Consider the following 20,633-nt stretch of genomic DNA (forward strand, 5'->3'; position numbering starts at 1 on the left):
CATGTTGTGCACATGTACCCTAGAACATAAAGTATAAGAAAAAAAGAAAAAAAAAGTAAAATAATATTATCTTTTGCATACCTGGAAAAAAAAAGGCTCACAAGGCTCTACATGGTCTGCATTCCAGTTACCACTCTGACTGCAATTGCTTTCTCCTTTGCACACTCCATTTCAGCATCTTTGCTATGCCTTCCCTAGGATCTCCCACTTATTACTCACTATGCCTGGAATGTTCTTTAACAGGTTTCCAAATGTATCACCATCTTACCTCTCTCAATCTTACCTCTCTCAATCCTTCCCTGAAAACCTGATTTGAAATTTCAACACTCCCACAAGAGATATTCCCTTTTTTCACTTTTCTTCACAATACTTCTTCACCATCTAATATACTATTTTCAATAGCTTTATTGAAATATAATTCACATTCCATAAAATTAACTCATTGAAAATGTACAGTTCAATGGTGTTTGGTATATTCATAGATATTTACAGCCATCATCTCAAAAAGAAAGTCTGTACCCCTTAGCTATCACTACCCTATGTCTGCATTCCCCTCAGCCCTAAGCAACCACTAGTCTACTTTCTAGACTATATAGATAGTCTATCTCTGACATCTAATTTTTCAAAGCTTAATTGTGAAATCATTATATCTTAAGAAAGGCAGATCATAGATAGATAGATAGCAAGACATGTCTTTAAAATAATAAACTGAGTTTCAAGTAACAACTAACCATATTAAAAACCGTAGCTGTAACTTAAAAGTTTTTTGTTGCACACTAATTATTTGATAATGATAATAATTATGATGCAGTTCAAAGATGAGCAAGTTCTTTTCAGATTATTCTAGAATCCATACTAAGTGCTTCATCATGTAAAATGCCTCAGAGCAAGGCTAATTCCTGAATAGTTGACAGCAGCATTTTACCCCATCCCGAAGGGCCTCTATGACTTTATCATTCCGGAGGGTGAAGATGAAAGGATTGAGGAAAGGAGTTACTACTGAAACCATCAAGGAAACTACCTGATTGTAATCAGCTGCCTGCGTTTGCTTGGGTTTCAAGTAGAGAAACAAGCAGCTGCCGTAGCCCATCACAACACAGGTGAAGTGGGACGCAAGAGTGGAGAAGGATTTCCTCTGGCCAGAGGCTGACAGGATCTTGAGAATGGTGGAGATGATGTAGGTGTAGGAGACAATTGTAGGGATCAAAGAACCAAAGAGAATAAAACAGCCGTTAAGAAGAGGATAAATTCCGTGAAAAAAGTATTACTGCAGGATAGTTTGAACAATTGCCCTCAGTCACAGAAAAAATTGTTTACCACATTTGATTTGTAGTAAGTAAGCTGAAGCATGAAGTAGACTGCCCAGATTTGAAAAAGAAACCCAAATACCCATGACACAAGAACCACAAAGTTGCAGGTGTGTCTGTTCATAATGATGTTGCACCTCAAAGGGTTACACACAGCCATATAACAGTCCACAGCCATTGATCCAAGTAATGTCCCCATAGAAAGGTACAGGAAGAGCTGGACAACACAGGCAGACAAAGATACTGTCTGCATCCCAGGGAACAGCAATCCCAAAAGCATCCCGGGGACAATTATGGTTGTGACCAGGATCTCCAAGGCAGATAGGTGGCCGAGGAGGAAATACATGGGGGACTGCAGACATTTATCCACACAGACAGTCACGATGATGACTGTGTTTCCCATTAATGTCACCAAGTAGAAAAAGAAGAATATAGCAAAAAGGATATAATGTAGTTCTTCAGAGCCAGGGAAACCAAGGAGACAAAATTCAGTGGCACTAGAGTAATTCATCAGCATTTAGTTCTAAGCCCTTGTTCCTTGTGAAATCTAGAGAGTAATAGAGGGAGAATAACTGCTTCTCATTCTAAAAAGATTAAGGACATTTCAGGTTGAAAAAACATTCCTCTCCTGCTCCTCAACTGCATAACCTGTCTCTACTATTTTCTACACAAGGTTGATATCAAATACTTCATGAAGAATATATATCTTATGAAGATAAATATATATGTTCAAGAAGATGAAATCCAGTCATGAATACCAAATAATAAACATGAAAACCCACCCACTCTAGCATGCACTCTTTCTCAATACACTGGACATCTGCCTCCAACTCCGCTGTCACCGGCCACCCTGTCTGCTTCCATGATGTATAACTGTTACAAGGTGAACCACTTCATAATAATTGCAATCACTACCAAGATCAAGAAACAGAAGTTTGATAGCAGTCACATAAATCCATTTGTGTGTTCCATTGCAATTGCAATGCTCACATCATCAGCAAAAACTACAATTCTCAACCTTTAAGAAATTACTGCCGTGCTTTCCTGAACAGTTTAATCATCCTAGTTTGAATTGTTACACATTATAACTTAGTGTTGTCCATTTTGTAATTCTATATGTTTTAAGTCCACTTTAATCGATAGATTCTCTGTATAGCCCATTCACTTTCTTCCAATCTACTTGTTGAAGAACTCAGGTATTTTGACAGTAGAGTTTTCCACCATGTGGGTTTTGCTAATTTCATCCACATGGGGCAATTGAACATATTCATCTGTTTCAATCTCCTCTTATAGGTTTCCTGTTCTAAATCTGGAATCAGTCATTTCTCCAAGAAGCCCTAGATTCTCACATCAAGAAAAATTATTGCGATACAACAATCTGAACCTAGGAATGATGATATTTATTGGAATGCTCAATGTTATTAGAATTTTGAGTGGACAAAGCCAGCAGGTAAATAGGTAAATGGGTGGTAGATAGGTAGATAGATTAACCATGAATCCATCATATATATAATTTAAACAGAAGACTCTAACAACTTTCCCTAAGCTCCTCTATATTACATTTAAAATTAGAATATTCACTAAACATTCATTTGCTTTATCTGACATTACACATGCAACAGTTATAAAACACGAATACTATATTCCTGAATATAATTACTGAAAACATTTTTTAAATATTTGCATATACTAAAACATGCCAAAATGTAAAGACCATCGATGCTAGGAAGAAACTGCATCAACTAACGAGCAAAATAACCAGCTAACATCATAATGACAGGATCAAGTTCACACATAACAATATTAACCTTAAATGTAAATGGGCTAAATGGTCCAATGAAAAGACACAGACTGGTAAATTGGATAAAGAGTCAAGACCCATCAGTTTGCTGTATTCAGGAGACCCATCTCACGTGCAGAGACACACATAGGCTCAAAATAAAGGGATGGAGGAAGATCTACCAAGCAAATGGAAAACAAAAAAAGGCAGGGGTGCAATCCTAGTCTCTGATAAAACAGACTTTAAACCAATAAGGATCAAAAGAGACAAAGAAGGCCATTACATAATGGTAAAGGGATCAATTCAACAAGAAGAGCTAACTATTCTAAATATATATGCACCCAATACAGAAGCACGCAGATTCATAAAGCAAGTCACTAGAGACTTACAAAGAGACCTAGACTCCCACACAATAATAATGGGAGACTTTAACACCCCACTGTCAACATTAGACAGATCAACGAGACAGAAAGTTAACAGGATATCCAGGAATTGAACTCAACTCTGCACCAAGCGGACCTAATAGACATTTACAGAACTCTCCACCCCAAATCAATAGAATATACATTCTGCTCAGCACCACATCACACTTATTCCAAAATTGACCACATATTTGGAAGTAAAGCACTCCTCAGCAAATGTAAAAGAACAGAAATTATAACAAACTGTCTCTCAGAACACAGTGCAATCAAACTAGAACTCAGGACTAAGAAACTCAATCAAAACCGCTCAACTACATGGAAACTGAACCACCTGCTCCTGAATGACTACTGGGTACATAACGAAATGAAGGCACAAATAAAGATGTTCTTTGAAATCAATGAAAACAAAGATACAACATACCAGAATCTCTGGGACACATTTAAAGCACTGTGTAGAGGGAAACTGAGAGCACTAAATGCCCACAAGATAAAGCAGGAAAGATCTACAATTGACACCCTAACATCACAACTAAAAGAACTAGAGAAGCAAGAGCAAACACATTCAAAAGCTAGCAGAAGGCAAGAAATAACTAAGATCAGAGCAGGACTGAAGGAGACAGAGACACAAAAAAATGCTTCAAAAAGTCAGTGAATCCGGGAGCTGGTTTTTTGAAAAGATCAACAAAGTTGATAGACCGCTAGCAAGACTAATAAAGAAGAAAAGAGAGAACAATCAAATAGACGCAATAAAAAATGATAAAGGGGATATCACCACTGACCCCACAGAAATACAAACTACCATCAGAGAATACTATAAACACCTCTATGCAAATCAACTAGAAAATCTAGAAGAAATGGATAAATTCCTGGACACATACATTCTCCCAAGACTAAACCAGGAAGAAGTTGAATCCCTGAATAGACCAATAACAGGCTCTGAAATTGAGGCAATAATTAATAGCCTACCAACCAAAAAAAGTCCAGGACCAGACGGATTCACAGCCGAATTCTACCAGAGGCACAAGGAGGAGCTGGTACCATTCCTTCTGAAACTATTCCAATCAATAGAAAAAGAGGGAATCCTCCCTAACTCATTTTATGAGGCCAACATCATCCTGATACCAAAGCCTGGCAGAGACACAACAAAAAAAGAGAATTTTAGACCAATATCCCTGAAGAACATCGATGCAAAAATCCTCAATAAAATACTGGCAGACCGAATCCAGCAGCACATCAAAAAGCTTATCCACCATGATCACGTGGGCTTCATTCCTGGGATGCAAGACTGGTTCAACATATGCAAATCAATAAACATAATCTAGCATATAAACAGAACCAAAGACAAGAACCACATGATTATCTCAATAGATGCAGCAAAGGCCTTTGACAAAATTCAACAGCCCTTCATGCTAAAAACTCTCAATAAATTTGGTATTGATGGAACGTATCTCAAAATAAAAAGAGCTATTTATGACAAACCCACAGCCAATATCATACTGAATGGGCAAAACCTGGAAGCATTACCCTTAAAAACTGGCACAAGACAGGGATGCCCTCTCTCACTGCTTCTATTCAACATAGTGTTGAAAGTTCTGGCCAGGGCACTCAGGCAAGAGAAAGAAATAAAGGGTATTCAATTATGAAAAGAGGAAGTCAAATTGTCCCTGTTTACAGATGACATGATTGTGTATTTATAAAACCCCATCGTCTCAGCCCAAAATCTCCTTAAGCTGATAAGCAACTTCAGCAAAGTCTCAGGATAAAATATCAACGTGCAAAAGTCACAAGCATTCCTATACACTAATAACAGACAAACAGAGAGCCAAATCATGAATGAACTCCCATTCACAATTGCTTCAAAGAAAATAAAATACTTAGGAATCCAACTTACAAGGGATGTGAAGGACCTCTTCAAGGAGAACTACAAACCACAGCTCAGTGAAATAAAAGAGGACACAAACAAATGGAAGAATATTCCATGCTCATGGATAGGAAGAATCAATATCCTGAAAATGGCCATAATGCCATGCTCATGGATAGGAAGAATCAATATCCTGAAAATGGCCATACTGCCCAAGGTAATTTATAGATTCAATGCCATCCCCATTAAGCTACCAATGACTTTCTTCACAGAATTGGAAAAAACTACTTTAAAGTTCTATGGAACCAAAAAACAGCCCACATTGCCAAGACAATCCTAAGTCAAAAGAACAAAGCTGGAGGCATCATGCTACCTGACTTCAAACTATACTACAAAGCTACAGTAACCAAAACAGCATGGTACTGGTACCAAAACAGATATATAGACCAATGAAACAGAACAGAGCCCTCAGAAATAATACCACACAACTACAACCATCTGATCTTTGACAAACCTGACAAAAACAAGAAATGGGGAATGGATTCCCTATTTAATAAATGGTGCTGGGAAAATTGGCTAGTCATAAGTAGAAAGCTGAAACTGGATCCCTTCCTTACTCCTTATACAAAAATTAATTCAAGATGGATTAGAGACTTAAATGTTAGACCTAAAACCATAAAAACCCTAGAAGAAAACGTAGGCAATACCATTCAGGACGTAGGCATGGGCAAGGACTTCATGTTTAAAACACCAAAAACAATGGCAAAACAATGATCCTGGGAGGCGGAGGTTGCAGTGAGCCAAGATCACGCCACTGCACTCCAGCCTGAGTGACAGAGTTGGATCAAAACAATGGCAACAAAAACCAAAAGCCAAAGAGAAATGGGATCTAATTAAACTAAAGAGCTTCTGCACAGCAAAAGAAACTACCATCAGAGTGAACAGGCAACCTACAGAATGGGAGAAAATTTTTGTCATCTACTCATCTGACAAAGGGCTAATATCCAGAACCTACAAAGAACTCAAACAAATATACAAGAAAAAAACAAACAATCCCATCAAAAAGTGGGCAAAGGATATGAACAGACACTTCTCAAAAGAAGACATTTATGCAGCCAACAGACACATGAAAATTGCTCATCATCACTAGCCATCAGAGAAATGCAAACCAAAACCACAATGAGATACCATCTCACACCAGTTAGAATGGCAATCATTAAAAAGTCAGGAAACAACAGATGCTGGAGAGGATGTAGAGAAATAGGAACACTTTTACACTGTTGGTGGGACTGGAAATTAGTTCAACCATTGTAGAAGACAGTGTGGTGTTTCCTCCAGGATCTAGAACTAGAAATACCATTTGACCCAGTCATCCCATTACTGGGTATATAACCAAAGGATTATAAATCATGCTGCTATAAAGACACATGCACACATATGTTTATTGCGGCACTATTCACAATAGCAAAGACTTGGAACCAACCCAAATGTCCATCAGTGACAGACTGGATTAAGAAAACGTGGCACATATACACCGTGGAATACTATGCAGCCACAAAAAGGGATGAGTTCGTGTCCTTTGTAGGGACATGGATGCAGCTGGAGACCATCAGTCTCAGCAAACTATCACAAGAACAGAAAACCAAACATCGCATGTTCTCACTCATAGGTGGGAATTGAACAATGAGATCACGTGGACACAGGAGGGGGAGCATCACACACTGGGGCCTGTTGTGGGGTGAGGGGAGGGGGGAAGGATAGCATTAGGAGATATACCTAATGTAAATGACGAGTTGATGGGTCCAGCACACCAACATGACACATGTATACATATGTAATCAACCTGCACGTTGTGCACATGTACCCTAGAATATAAAATATAGTAAAAAATATATATTTGCATATACTATCCCCATTCTTCTCTTTTTAAAAACATTGTCCTACTGCATCTACATTGTCAAACTGCATAGTTTTGTTTTTTTAAGACAGAGTCTAACTCTGTCACTCAGGCCGGAGTGCAGTGGCGTGATCTTGGCTCACTGCAACCTCCGCCTCCCAGGATCAAGTGATTCTCATGCCTTGGTCTCCTGAGTAGCTGGGATTACAGGCACATGCCACCACGCCTGGCTAATTTTTAAAAATTTTTAGTAGAGACAGGGTTTCACCATTTTGGCCATACTGGTCTCAAACTCCTGACCTCAAGTGATCTGCCTGCTTCAGCCTCCAAAAGTGCTGGGATTACAGGCGTGAGCCACTGTGCTCAACCCTAGATATTTTAAAAGACAATTTTTTAACCTTTTGAATAAAAAGTTCATTAACAATATATGCACATACAAATCACAAAAGAAATTACTAATTTGACAAAAGGAAAATTAATACTTTTACATGACAAGATTTCATTAAAAACTAAAAAGTCACTATATTTTCAACATACATAAGATAATATAAAGTAATACCCGCAATGTCTAAAGAATATCTGTATATTTTTATAAAAGTAGTGAAGGCCTCAGGATAAGAAAAATGTGAAGCTCCATCTCTTCTCCCTTATTCTTCCATTTATCCTACTTAGCTCCAGGAAATCTTTACAAAATATTCAGAGTTAATAAAGACCCTTCTGCCAAAATATCTCCTTTGTTACAATCAATTATGTGGATAAACAAGCAAACTTTCCTTGGCAATTAGAAGCAGAATGACGTCTTTTATTTTTGAGATAGTATGACATTATTGTGAAGTAGAAGTGAAAGCAATGTACACAGCTGTACCATAAACAGTTTTCCTTCACAGACCATTCCCATAAATGTCATTCCCAAAAACACATCCCCAAGGTAACCCATTTCCTGGTTTCCCTCTCAGATGTTTCTTTACACAACTATATACAAATATGAATATAAATTAAGTTATACTTTGTTCTTACAAAAAGGAAACAAATAAACATTTTCTCTTCTTCACTTTTCTTACTCAACAGTGTATTTTGGAGATAGATATATATATATATATATATATATTTTTTTTTTTTTTTTTTTTTTTCTGAGACAGAGTCTCACTCTGTCGCCCAGACTAGAGTGTAATGGCACAATCTTAGCTCACTGCTACCTCTGCCTCCCGAGTTCAAGCGATTCTCCTGCCTCAGCCTCCCAAAGTGATACTGAAGCTGGGATTACAGATGCACGCCACCACGCCCGGCTAATTTTTGTATTTTTAGTAGAGACGGGGTTTCATTATGTTGGTCAGGCTGATGTCGAACTCCTGACCTTGTGATCTGCCCACTCAGCCTCCCAAAGTGCTGGGATTACAGCCACTGTAATCTCAGTTGCTTTTTATTGATACAGAAAACCCTCATGTTTCCAATCCTCATATAACAGCAACTGAATGAAAGTCCCATAAAATATATAAGTGGTCATCTTTTGATGTCCATTTGGGTTGCCACCAGACTTGTGTAATCACTTGTGTAATGATGCAGAAAAATGTGTCATGCAATACAGAAATATTAATTGCAAATTGTGAATATGACAGGAACTAGGGAGAGGATGGGACAATACAGGAACTGAGATACAGGAATTAAGGGAGTTCAGTGTAGAGCTAGAAGGCAGCTTGGTAAACTTGGGTTTTGTGAGAAAGCAAGGGGGAAAAGAAACAAATGAATCTCGTAGTCGCAGAGAGAGACGCAAAAAGGAATGAAGAAAGAAACTGAGCGGGAAGTGGGAGAGCGAAGGGAGCACTGAGGACAAAAGTGCTATTTCAGGATGGAAGAATGTGTAAGACACAGGAAAAGGGGCTCCCTCTGCCCTGTCTCCATTCCACCCTCAGCTCAAAGACACAGAAAGCCCAGCTGGCCCTTATCACATCAGCTCCCAGACAGAACACAGCTCCATTTCCTTCCCTCATTTGAAGCTGGCATAATGATGTGGGTGACATTAGATAAAATGCTTCTCTCTAAGATCTTCCATCCACACCTGAGAAGGTCCACCAATTTGAGACGCACCTGTAAGAGCACACATTCAGCCTTAAGATTGCTAGGCAGTTAGGGTAGGGGAGTGAGTTCACTCTTACAAATGCCAATCAAAAAACCAAAAGAAAGGAACTATCGCTATTGGACACTGCAAGCAGGAATCAACAAGGAAAGTTTGAAGCTTGTGCTGGTCTTGAGATTACTCAGAGAAGTACTGGTGAGTTTACACAATAAGACGACACCTTGAAACCACATGGCAATATAGAGGAAGATAATCTCAGCACCTAGGATCATTTGATGTATGTCAGATGTAAGAAAATATATCACACTTGGCTGGACGCGGTGGCTCACGCCTGTAATCCCAGCACTTTGGGAGGCCGAGGCGGATGGATCACAAGGTCAGGAGATCGAGACCATCCTGGCATGGTGAAACCCCAACTCTACTAAAAAATACAAAAAAATTAGCCAGGCCTAGTGGCAGTCGCCTGTAGCTCCAGCTACTTGGGAGGCTGAGACAGGAGAATAGCGTGAAACCGGGAGGCAGAGCTTGCAGTGAGCCAAGATCGAGCCACTGCACTTCAGCCTGGATGACAGAGCAAGATTCTGTCTCAAAAAAAAAAAAAAAAGAAAAAGAAAATATATCACACTTCTCTTGTTTTTCCCATTATCAGGTCCAAGGGTTCAAAACACTGAACATCTTTCAGATGTTTACACTTCTCACATTTATTTTACAACATGCATTATAAGTATGGAGGGCTAATAAATTTATATATCTACTTAAAAAATAATGAGGTGATCTTCCATGGAAAAAGAATTTAATATAAATTGAAGCCACGTCATAGCTTAAATACCCACTGTAGATCATGAGCTGTTTGATTTTGAGAATGATCATTTTGTTTCAATTAGTACTATCAGATTACTCAAATTTATGATGAGGATTTGAACTGTACTCAGGACAGACTTAATTTTTAAGGAGTTGATTGCAGCGTTTCATGCCATCTCCAAAGGCCTGTATGAATTTGTCATTCCTCGGGGTGAAGATGAAAGGGTTCAGAAAAGGGGTCACCACTAAAACCAGCAGTGACGCTACCCTGTTATACTCGGCTGCCTGCGTTTGTTTGGGTTTCACGTAGAGAAACAAGCAGCTGCCATAGCCGATCACAACATAGCTGAAGTGGGAGGCACAAGTTGAAAAGGATTTCCTCCGCCCAGAGGCTGACGGGATCTTGAGGATGGTGGAGATGATGTAGGTGTAGGAGACAATTGTAGGGATCAAAGAACCAATGATAATGAAAACAGCCATTAGAAAAAGAATAAACTCTGTGAAAAGAGTGTTCTCACAGGATACTTTGAGCAATTGTCCTCGGTCACAGTAAAAATGGTCTAACACATTTGATTTGCAGAAAGTAAGCTGAAAAGTGGCATAAACTGGCCAGATTTCAGAAAGAAACCCAAAAACCCATGACATAATTACCACCCAAATGCAGGTGTTGCTGTTCATAATGATGTTGTACCTCAAAGGGTTACACACAGCCACATAACGGTCCACAGCCATCACTCCCATTAATGCCAACTCCGAGGTACCCAAAGAAAGGTATAAATATAGCTGTGCAGCACAGGCTGTCAAAGATATGATCTGTGTGCCTGGAAGCAGCAAACCCCCGAGCATAAAAGGGACAGCTGTGGATGTGATCAGGATCTCCAGGACAGAGAGGTGACCCAGGAAAAAATACATGAGGGACTGCAGACGTTTATCAACACAGACAGTGATGATGATGACCGTGTTTCCGATCACTGTCACTGTGTACAAGAAGAAGAAGGTTGCAAAAAGGATGCGGTGTACTTCTTGGGAGCCAGGGAAGCCTAAGAGAAAGAATTCAGTGGTGCTAGAGCAATTCCCCAACATTTACTTCTGAGTGTTTTTCCCTTCTGAAATCTAGAGGAAAAAAACACACAGTTGATATGGCTTCCCATCCCAACAGAAGTAGAAACTGTTCTGAAATCCCCCTCCTGCTCACAGGCTGCACACCATGACTAGAAGGGTAGGCATTCGTCTTCTATTATTTCCTGTATATGGTCAGGGGCAATTTTTCTTTTCTTTTCTTTTTCTTTTTCTTTTTTTTTTTTTTTTTTTTTTTGAGACGGAGTTTCACTCTTGTCACCCAGGCTGGAGTGCAATAGCACAATCTTGACTCACTGTAACCTCCACCTCCCAGGTTCAAGAGATATTCCTGCCTCAGCCTCCTGGGTAGCTGAGATTACAGGCATGCGCCACCACACCCAGCTAATTTTTTTGTATTATTAGTAGAGATGGGGTTTCACCATGTTGGTCAGGCTAGTCTCAAACTCCTGCCCTCAGGTGATCCACCCTCCTTAGTCTCCCAAAGTACTGGGATTATAGGTATGAGCCACCGCGCCCAGTTTAGGGGCAATTTTTCTAACTATGCACAATATGCCAAGAAAATTGCGTTGATGATCCCAGTCCCCAGTGCCATACTGTAGACATGAGAACCTGTACCCTGCCCAGCATGCACCATTGCACCCTCAATGCTCAGTTCACCTGCCTCCTGCTCTGCTCTGAACAGCCAGCAGTCAGCCTCCAGGACCACAGTGTGTTCCCTTCTGCCACTAACTCCCTTCCACCTGGAAGCTCCTAAACTACTCTGTCTGCCAAGTATTTTCTGTCCTGTAAATTCCTGCTCCAGTATCATGTTCTATACAAAAGTTTTCCTGGCCAAGGCCGCTGAGCTGGTTACTTGATTTCTTTGTTTCATCAGAATGTAGGTTCCATTTATAGGATGTTTGTTTTAAAGCTTCTGCTTTACCTTCATCATCATTGCTATGTGCTGGTGAGAGTGAGGATGGGGAAGTCTCCTGAGGAGTTTCTATAAATTCTCGAAGGCAAGGACTGAGGAGCTCTCAATCTACTGGTCAGCTGGTTCCCTGCATGGATTACTCCTTTCTTCCTCCCTATCTTGGGAAGAAAGCCTCCCTTGCTCCTGTCCTCAGTAAATGTGTCTTCTCACAGAAGGCAGGCAACCAGCACCTGGGTTGAGTTGAGCCTGACCATCTCTCTCCAAGAATCTGACAACTCTTTTCACTGTTCTTAGAGAAAGAAATTTCAGACGAAATACAGAGGAAGAACTTTTATCCTCAGCCTCTGCCTGTCCTACACTGAATTTATGCTGACTCTGACAAATAGGAGACTTTAGTCCAATTTCAACATCCTCTTCCTTCAGGATAATCCAAAGCCCTGGATCCACCAGGAGCCCAAAGCCACCAAGTGTGACATCTGGGTTCAGGCCACCCCCTAAATACAGATGGCTCTTGTCTCAGTCTAACAGTAAATTTAGGAAGTCACCTCAGGGCCTATATTTCTTCTATGAATACATTTTTCTCCGAAAATTGTATTAGAAATGAAAGATTCTGCTATCACTTATATGAAATAGACCCTGCATCCTGAGTAACTTAGAATTCCTGGGCTTTATTTTTCACTTCTTTCAGGATTTTGGTCAAGTATCTGAGTTCAAGTTTTCTCTTCATGCTGTCTAAAAGAACACACACAACCCTTCACTCTCTATCACCTCATTAGACTATATTTATCTCTTTAGTGCTCATCATGAGAAATTATGTTTACTTTTTATTTTCTGACTCACTTTACAATGTAAGCACCATGAAAGCAAAAAGATTGTCATTTTTGTTCACTATAACTCATATAGAATGAGGTGGTACTAATTTGAGTGAATCAGTGAATTGATCAGTTAAAGAATGAATCTATGAACAAAGCCCCTCCAAATCTGGCTATGGCCAATGTTGAAAGAAACTGCTTTCTTTCCCTTCTGTCTTCACTGAGACATTGCTCACTCATAATTCAGTCCTCTCTCTGAGACTCCTTATAAAATGGCAGTTGGGTAACAAGGACAGACTTGATGGAAGAGCTCAGTAGAGTGATTTCCACAATCTCTCTTTGCCCAGGACCAAATGAAAAGAAAGTAGAGATGATGTCAAGGATGGTTTTGACAATAGCAAGGAGTTGTATTGCATCCAGCAATGAATCAGAGAAGAGCTGAAAGTGCTCTCTGCTGTACAGGAGGAACTTGGAGATGAGCCAATCTCCTTTGCCTCTCTCATAGCTTACCCATTAGGGTCTGAATGTCCTTGTTCTAGAAAGTTGGCAGGTCTAGAACTTTCCATCCTGAACCTCTCTCACTCTTTTCTACACAGATGGAAACTGCTGGAATTCACTTACCTTCAATGAAATTGAAGTGAAAACCCGTATGAGTCTAAGTCTCAACCCAGACTACAACATGCCTGATTAGTGCTGAGACTGCTCTGTGGGCCAGAAGAAGCTAGTACTTCTTCCCTCTCAGTGGAAGAGAAAACTGTCTTCACATATGTATTTAGGGAAAGGTCCGGAAATCACAGTGCCTCACAGTTTCCCTCTTTCTCTCTCCCTCTGTCTTTTCCTCCACAACATGTTTCTAAGGAACGTTATTCATTGAGGAAAGTTAGTTCAGAAAAACCCAAGGGACGCAGTGAAGGAGAAAACAAAGAAAGTTTCAGATCTTCCCTCCTGAGGCTAATCAAGATTTAGAACTCCTAGAAGTTTGGTATAATGAGCAAAGTTAAAATCTTCCTCATCAAGAGTCTGCCAACATCCAGGCTTCCTTTCTCTACACTTTGAATCCTGGTTAGCATCAAACTGTTCAAGTCAGGCCCCTGTGCCTTTTTTTTTTTTTTTTTTTTTTGGAGACAGAGTCTCACTGTCACCCAGGCTGGAGTGCAGTGCTGCAATCTAGGCTCACTGCAACCTCCGCCTCCCCAGTTCAAGCGATTCTCCTGCCTCAGTCTCCTGAGTAGCTGGGACTACAGGCACGCACCACCACGCCCGGCTAATTTTTGTATTTTTAGTACAGACAGGGTTTTAACATGTTGGCCAGGATGGTCTTGATCTCTTGACCTCGTGATCTGTTTGCCTCAGCTTCCCAATGTGCCCTTATGTTTATTTCCCTAATTCCACTTAGCCCTACAAAGCCCAAGTTATCAGCAAGCAGAAGACTCCACAGAAGTTTCCCAGACACACATCAAAAATCCTCAGGGCAGGGAATGGTGCGTGATGTGAGCAAAATATTAGCCTAGGAAGCTCCAAGCTCCTTTCCCTCCAGAGAAACAAAAGAAAACAGCAGAAACTGTCAGAACCAACTTCGCCAGAACTCTGGAAAACATTCAAAGTTTTTCAGGAACCAAGCAAACACTGATTCAAGAAGAAGACAACTTTAAAATGTTAGGAAAACTTTATCACGTTTTTATTTACCTGTGCCTACACTATCTCCAGCTCAGCAGCAGTCTGTATCTCCAGTACGGAACTCTGGACCCCGCTTCCAGAGGGAGCAGAACAAGCCTTAATCAGAAAGTACTGTGTATGTCTATTCAAATAGGTCTGGGGCTACCTGAAGGACTCACACAAGGTCCTCACCTTGTTCACCCAACATAGCAGAACTCACTCATGGTGAAAAGTGGCAAGTATTGCTCAAGCACATTATAAGAACAACAATAATCCTACAGTTACCTAAAGATTACTATTGAGACCTGCAACCCACCATCTAATGCCTCACAGGAAATGTTTGGGAAAGTTTTTTTTTTTTTTGGTGGGGGGAATTATGGAGTTCAAATATACCTGTGGGGGAAATGATGGCCAACTACACACAGCCATGGAGTACCTCTCCCACTGAGAGAGCTCAAAATATCAAGCAGACCAACTTATTTCAAACAGATCTTCATAGAGAAAACAGAGTTTATAGAGAAGCTATGCAAATGCCTAAGCTGAAGAGGGAAGAAGCTGGAAATCCTGTACAAGGTTTCTCAGCACTAGTACTAGTTACCAGCCCTAAATACCTCCTAAGTAAGGGGTGAATAAATTGATTGCACGGATACTCACTCTTGCTGCAGACCTCTGGGATACTAGCTACAAAAGACCCCACAACACCCACAGACATTTAAATCGGCAGAGAGATCATCCCAAAAAGTAGGCAGAGACAGCTCCAGCCTAGTGGAGTCTAGGAGATTTTTGCACATTGTGCAGCTGCAGCAAAATGCTACCATAGGTGCCCATTCTCCAAGGCTCTCATCTTCCTCTGAGTACCTCTAACCCCAGCTGGATGCTGGACCAGAGGAGAACAGGGCTTCCTGTGTGCTTGTGGCATTTCTGTTCTGCATGCCCCTTATCTGCCAGCTCCTTCCAAGTCAACTGCCTGGCTGCTCCCACAAGGGCATGTACACAGCACAGCCTTCACTGTCCAGCGTAAGTGCTTTGCTGACAGCCCCACCTGAATGCTTTCCCAGGGGCCTGGAAGCACTTTGGCTCCCCTAACACAGCCAGCACCCAACCTTGAGAGGTCAGAGGACAAAGCTATAAGCCAGGTCCCAACACCCCAAAAAGGAACAGCACACAATTCAGGAGTGCCAAACTGACATCTTTGGCTAGTGCTTATGCAGGGCAAGAGCCCCTACTCTCAGAACACTGAGAAGACTAAGACGCAGGCTCGTGGGCAGGTGTGGCAGTGGGGCATTCCTCTCTCCACAGGGCAGGTCTAGAAAGGGTGTGGCCTGTCTGTCAAATGTAGGTTTTGCCCAGGGGAACCCCACGGCTTGGAACACCAAACAAATGAAATGCAGGCATGGTGCCAGTGATTGGAGGAGGCTCCCGTAAAACCTGGCAATGGAACTGGCAAGGATGTCATCTCTCTCCCACCCCCCCACCACAGAATACTGCTGCAAATGCACTGAAAGAGAAAAGATCCATACAGTTGAGTAAGAGCCTATCTGCTGGCTATTACTCTTCAGTGTTATCTATTGGATCATAGCCCAAGTTACTACACCAAAAATGTTGTTCCAATATACATCACCTGTAAAACCCAGGGTAAGAACCTAGCGACAAATAAAGGTCCTGTGCAGAGGCTTGACCCTCTGAAAGGACTCAGAGGCAAAGCCAATCAACTATACTCACCTTATACCACAATTAAACCCTCAAGAAAAATAAAGAATTTTTCAAAGCCCCATTCAAATGAAAGCAAATTCAAAAAGACAAAGGGACACCAGCCCTCTCAAGAAAGAACCAGCACAAGAACACTGGCGATTCAGAAAGTCAGAGAGTCCCCTTACCTCCAAGTGAGCATACTAGCTCCCCAGCAATGGTTCTTAAACAGATCGAAATGACAGATATTGAATTCAGAACTGGAATGGTAAGGAAGCTCACCAAGATAAAGGGAAAAGTTTAAATCAATCCAATGAATCCATTAAAATGATGCAAGAGTTGAAAGACGAAATGGCCATATTAAGAAACTACCAAACAGAACTTCTGATATTAAAACATTCATTACAAGAAATTCAAAATACAATCTGGAAAAATAACAACAGAATAGACCAAGCTGGGGAAAGAATCTGAGACCTTGAAGACAGGTCTTTCAAACAAAGTCAGTGAGACAAAAATAAAGAAAAAAGAATTTTTAAATATGAAGTAAATTTCTGAGAAATATGAGAATATGTAAAGAGACCAAACCTATGACACACTGGTATTCATGACAGAGGAGAGTGAGTAGGCAACCTGGAAAACACATTTAAGGATATTATTCTTGAAAATTTCCCCAATCTCACTAGAGATGTTGCCATGCAAATTCAAGAAATATAGAAACCTCTGCAAGGTACTATACAAGACAATCATCCACAAGACACACAGTCATCAGATTCACCAAGCTAAATAAAAAAGAAAAATCTTCAAGGCAGCTAGAGAGAAAGGTGAGGTTACTTACAAAGGGAACTCTATTAGGTTAAGAGCAGATGTCTCACCAGAAATCTTACAAGCCAGAAGAGGTTGTCAGCCTATTTTCAGCATTCTTTAAATTTTAACAGAGAATTTCATATCCTACCAAGCTAAGCTATATAAACAAACGAGAAATAAAATTCATTTCAGACAAGCAAACACTAAGGGAATTTGTAATCACTAAACAAGTCTTACAAGAGGTGCTTAAGGGAGTACTTGACATAGAAACAAAAGGATACCTGCTACCACAAAAGCACACTTAAGCACAAAGGCCACAGACACTATAAAGCAATTACTTCAAGCCCACAAAACAACAAGTTAACAAAACAATGAAAGGACGAAAATCTCACATATTAATATAAATGGTCTTCAACATAAATGGTCTAAATTACCCACTTGTAAGGTATAGAATGATAAGTTAGAGTAAAAAATAAGACTCAACTGTCTGCTGTCTTCAAGAGACCGATCTCACATGGAAAGACACTCACAGGCTTAAGGTAAAGATATGGGGGCTGGGTGCGGTGGCTCACGCCTGTAATCCTAGCACTTTGGGAGGCCAAGGTGGGCGGATCATGAGATCAAGAGATCAAGACCATCCTGGCTAACATGGTGAAACCCCATCTCTACTAAAAATACAAAAAATTAGCTGGGTGTGGTGGCGAGTGCCTGTAATCGCAGCTACTTGGGAGGCTGAGGCAGGAGAATCACTTGAATCCAGGAGGCAGAGGTTGCAGTGAGCTGAGATTGCACCATTGCACTCCAGCCTGGGTGATAGAGTGAGACCCTGTCTCAAAAAAAAAAAAAAAAAAAAAAAAAAAAAAAAAAGATATGGGGAAAGATAGATCATGGAAACAAAAACCAAAAAGCATGGGCCATTATTCCTATACCACATAAAATAGACTTTAAACCAACAACAATCAAGAAGAATGGAGAAGAGAATTACCTAATAATAAAGGGTTCAGTTCAACAAGAAGACTGAGCTGTCCTGAATATATATACACCTGACATAGAAGCACCCAGCCTTTTAAAACAAGTTCTTCTTGGCCTATTAAATGACAGTGACAGAATAATACTGGGAGAGCTCAACACCCTATTGGCAGCATTAGACAAATCATCAAGGTAAAAAACTATGAAATTCTAGATTTAAAACTTAACACTTAACCAATTAGACATCTACAAAATATTCCGCTCAATAACCACATAATATACATGTTTCTCCTCTGCACATGGAGCATATTCTAAGATTGACAACATGCTCAGTAATAAACAAGTCTTAATAAATTCAAAAAATTTAAATTATACCAAGCATACCCTCAGACGATAGTGCAATAAAAATATAAATGAATATCAAGGATTTCTCTTCATGGAAATTTAACAACTTGCTCCTGAACAACTTTTGGGTGAATGATGAAATGATGAATGATGAAATGAAAGATTCTTTGATTCTTCAAAGAATCAAAAAATTATTTGAAGTTAATGAAAATTGACATGCAACACATCAAAAAGTTTGGCCTACAGCAAAAGCAGTGTTGATGAAAGTTTAGAGTGCTAAACACCTACATCAAGAAGTTACAAACATCTCAAATTAACAATCTGCTATCACACCTAGAGGAGCTAGGGGAAAAAAAAGAACAAACCAATCCTGAGGCTAGCAGAAGAAAAGAAATAACTAAAATCGGAGAAGAACTGAACAGAATCAAGATGCAAAAATCCATACAAAATATCAATGAAACCAGAAGTTTGTTTTTTGAAAGAATAAATGAGAGATAGACTGTTAGCTAGATTACCAACAAAAGAGAGAGAGAAGATCCAAATAAGTACAATGAGAAATGACAAAGATGACACTACGACTGATCCCATGGAAATACAAAATATGTTCAGAGATTATTATGAACACCTCTATGCACATAAATTAGAAAATCTAGAGCAGTTTCAGAGAGCAAGATGGTCAACTAGTCACAGCCACGTGGAACAGCTGCCACGAGGTACCCAGATGACTGCTGCCCTACTTACAGATCTTCAGAGGGAAAGCACTGAGAGCAGACAGAGGAAAGACACAGAAGCTGTTCTAAAGGGGAAGGAAGCTGGGAAGCTGGGAGCTGCACAGAGCTACCATGCATTGAGACTGACTTCCGGTCCTACACGACTCCAGGGAAAGAGGTGAGTTGAACTGGCAAGGAGCAACCTGTTCTCACCATGGGACTCTGCAATCCTGGCAGGAGACACATTGACCACCATGGACACCTGAGTTGACAGGGAATGCTACTTAGAGAAGTGGTAGGGGCAGCACACTAGCTGAAGGTGAGCCCAGGTTTGGTGCGGGAGTGTCTATAGCGGAGCATGTCCAGGGAAGTACATCTCTCCAAGTTCGATTTGCTACCATAAGAGAATTTAACCCTAGGGGGAAGGTCAGACCTAAATTGTGCAAGGCAGTCTTGGCCATCAGATAGGACTGCTCTGAACTGAGCACCTGTGGGTCTGCTGGCATCTCCTGGGGCCCCAGTCTGGTAGCACCTGCTTAGAGGGCAGCCTTGGGTGTCTTGGGGACCCAAACCATAGCTCCTGTGCTGATGGACAGTGCCTGGCTAGCAGAGAACTCCACTGAGGCAGCCCCTGTGGCCACTCAGCAGTCTGCCTGCTCCCTCCCCACACTGTAGCTTTCTCAGGGCCCACAGAAACCCTTCACATTGCCTTGCTGGTATGACTGTGCACAGGCAGGTTTGACCTTCCTTGCACTGCCAGCAAGCCTGTGTGCATGCACCCAACAATGTCACTGCTGCAATGGGAGTACACTCCACTCCCCCTTTCCCCACAAGACCACCATTGCAGTCAAAGCCTTGGTAGGCACACAGCCAGTCCTGCTCCTGCCAGCACCCTGCCTTTGTGCCAACACTGCCACAGAAGTGAAACTAGGCACAGAAAACAGTGAAATCTCCCCCGTCCTGAGCTACCACTCTTGCCTGTGGCACACAGAAAACACACACAGACCTGTACCTATCAGCTGCCTGCCACTGTGCTACCACCACCACCAGTGCAACCCTGTATAAAGTTGCCAGCAGGGGTCCCCACACTCCAGAACCCTGCTGCCTCTACCACTGTAGAAGAGAGAAGATCCAAAGATCCAAGAAGAGAGAAGATCCAAATACAATCAGAAATGACAAAGGAGATATTACCACTGACCCCACAGAAGTACAAAAAACCCTCAGAGACTACTATGAACACTGCTGTGCACACAAGCTACAAAACCTAGAAGAAACATGTAAATTCCTGGAAACATACAGCCTAACAGGATTGTACCAGAAAGAAATTAAATTTATGAACAGACTAATAATGAATTCCAAAATTGAATCAGTAATAAAAGGTCTACCAATCAGAAAATCTCCAGGACCAGACAGATTCGCAGCCGAATTCTACTAGATGTATAAAGAAGAGCTGGTACCATTCCTAATGTAACTATTCCAAAAAACTGAAGAGGAGGAATTCCTCCCTAACTCA

At 40.9% G+C, this 20,633-nt stretch overlaps 2 protein-coding genes across 2 annotated transcripts; both read right to left on the bottom strand.

Annotated features, from left to right (window-relative positions):
• Window positions 1–892: 892 nt before the first annotated feature.
• LOC104659715 (olfactory receptor 9A4) lies at window positions 893–1,824 on the bottom strand. Its single transcript, XM_010359828.2, is given in 2 exon segments — window positions 893–1,227; window positions 1,230–1,824. Coding segments are annotated over 2 exon segments (930 nt in total).
• Window positions 1,825–10,280: 8,456 nt separating this feature from the next.
• LOC104659714 (putative olfactory receptor 9A1) lies at window positions 10,281–11,282 on the bottom strand. The gene has a single exon (XM_010359827.2). The coding sequence runs from the start codon at window positions 11,223–11,225 to the stop codon at window positions 10,281–10,283; it is 945 nt and encodes a 314-aa protein (XP_010358129.1). The 5' UTR covers window positions 11,226–11,282.
• Between the last annotated feature and the right edge of the window lie 9,351 nt (window positions 11,283–20,633).

The sequence above is a fragment of the Rhinopithecus roxellana genome, chromosome 6, assembly GCF_007565055.1.
Source record: "Rhinopithecus roxellana isolate Shanxi Qingling chromosome 6, ASM756505v1, whole genome shotgun sequence".
NCBI lineage: Eukaryota > Metazoa > Chordata > Mammalia > Primates > Cercopithecidae > Rhinopithecus > Rhinopithecus roxellana.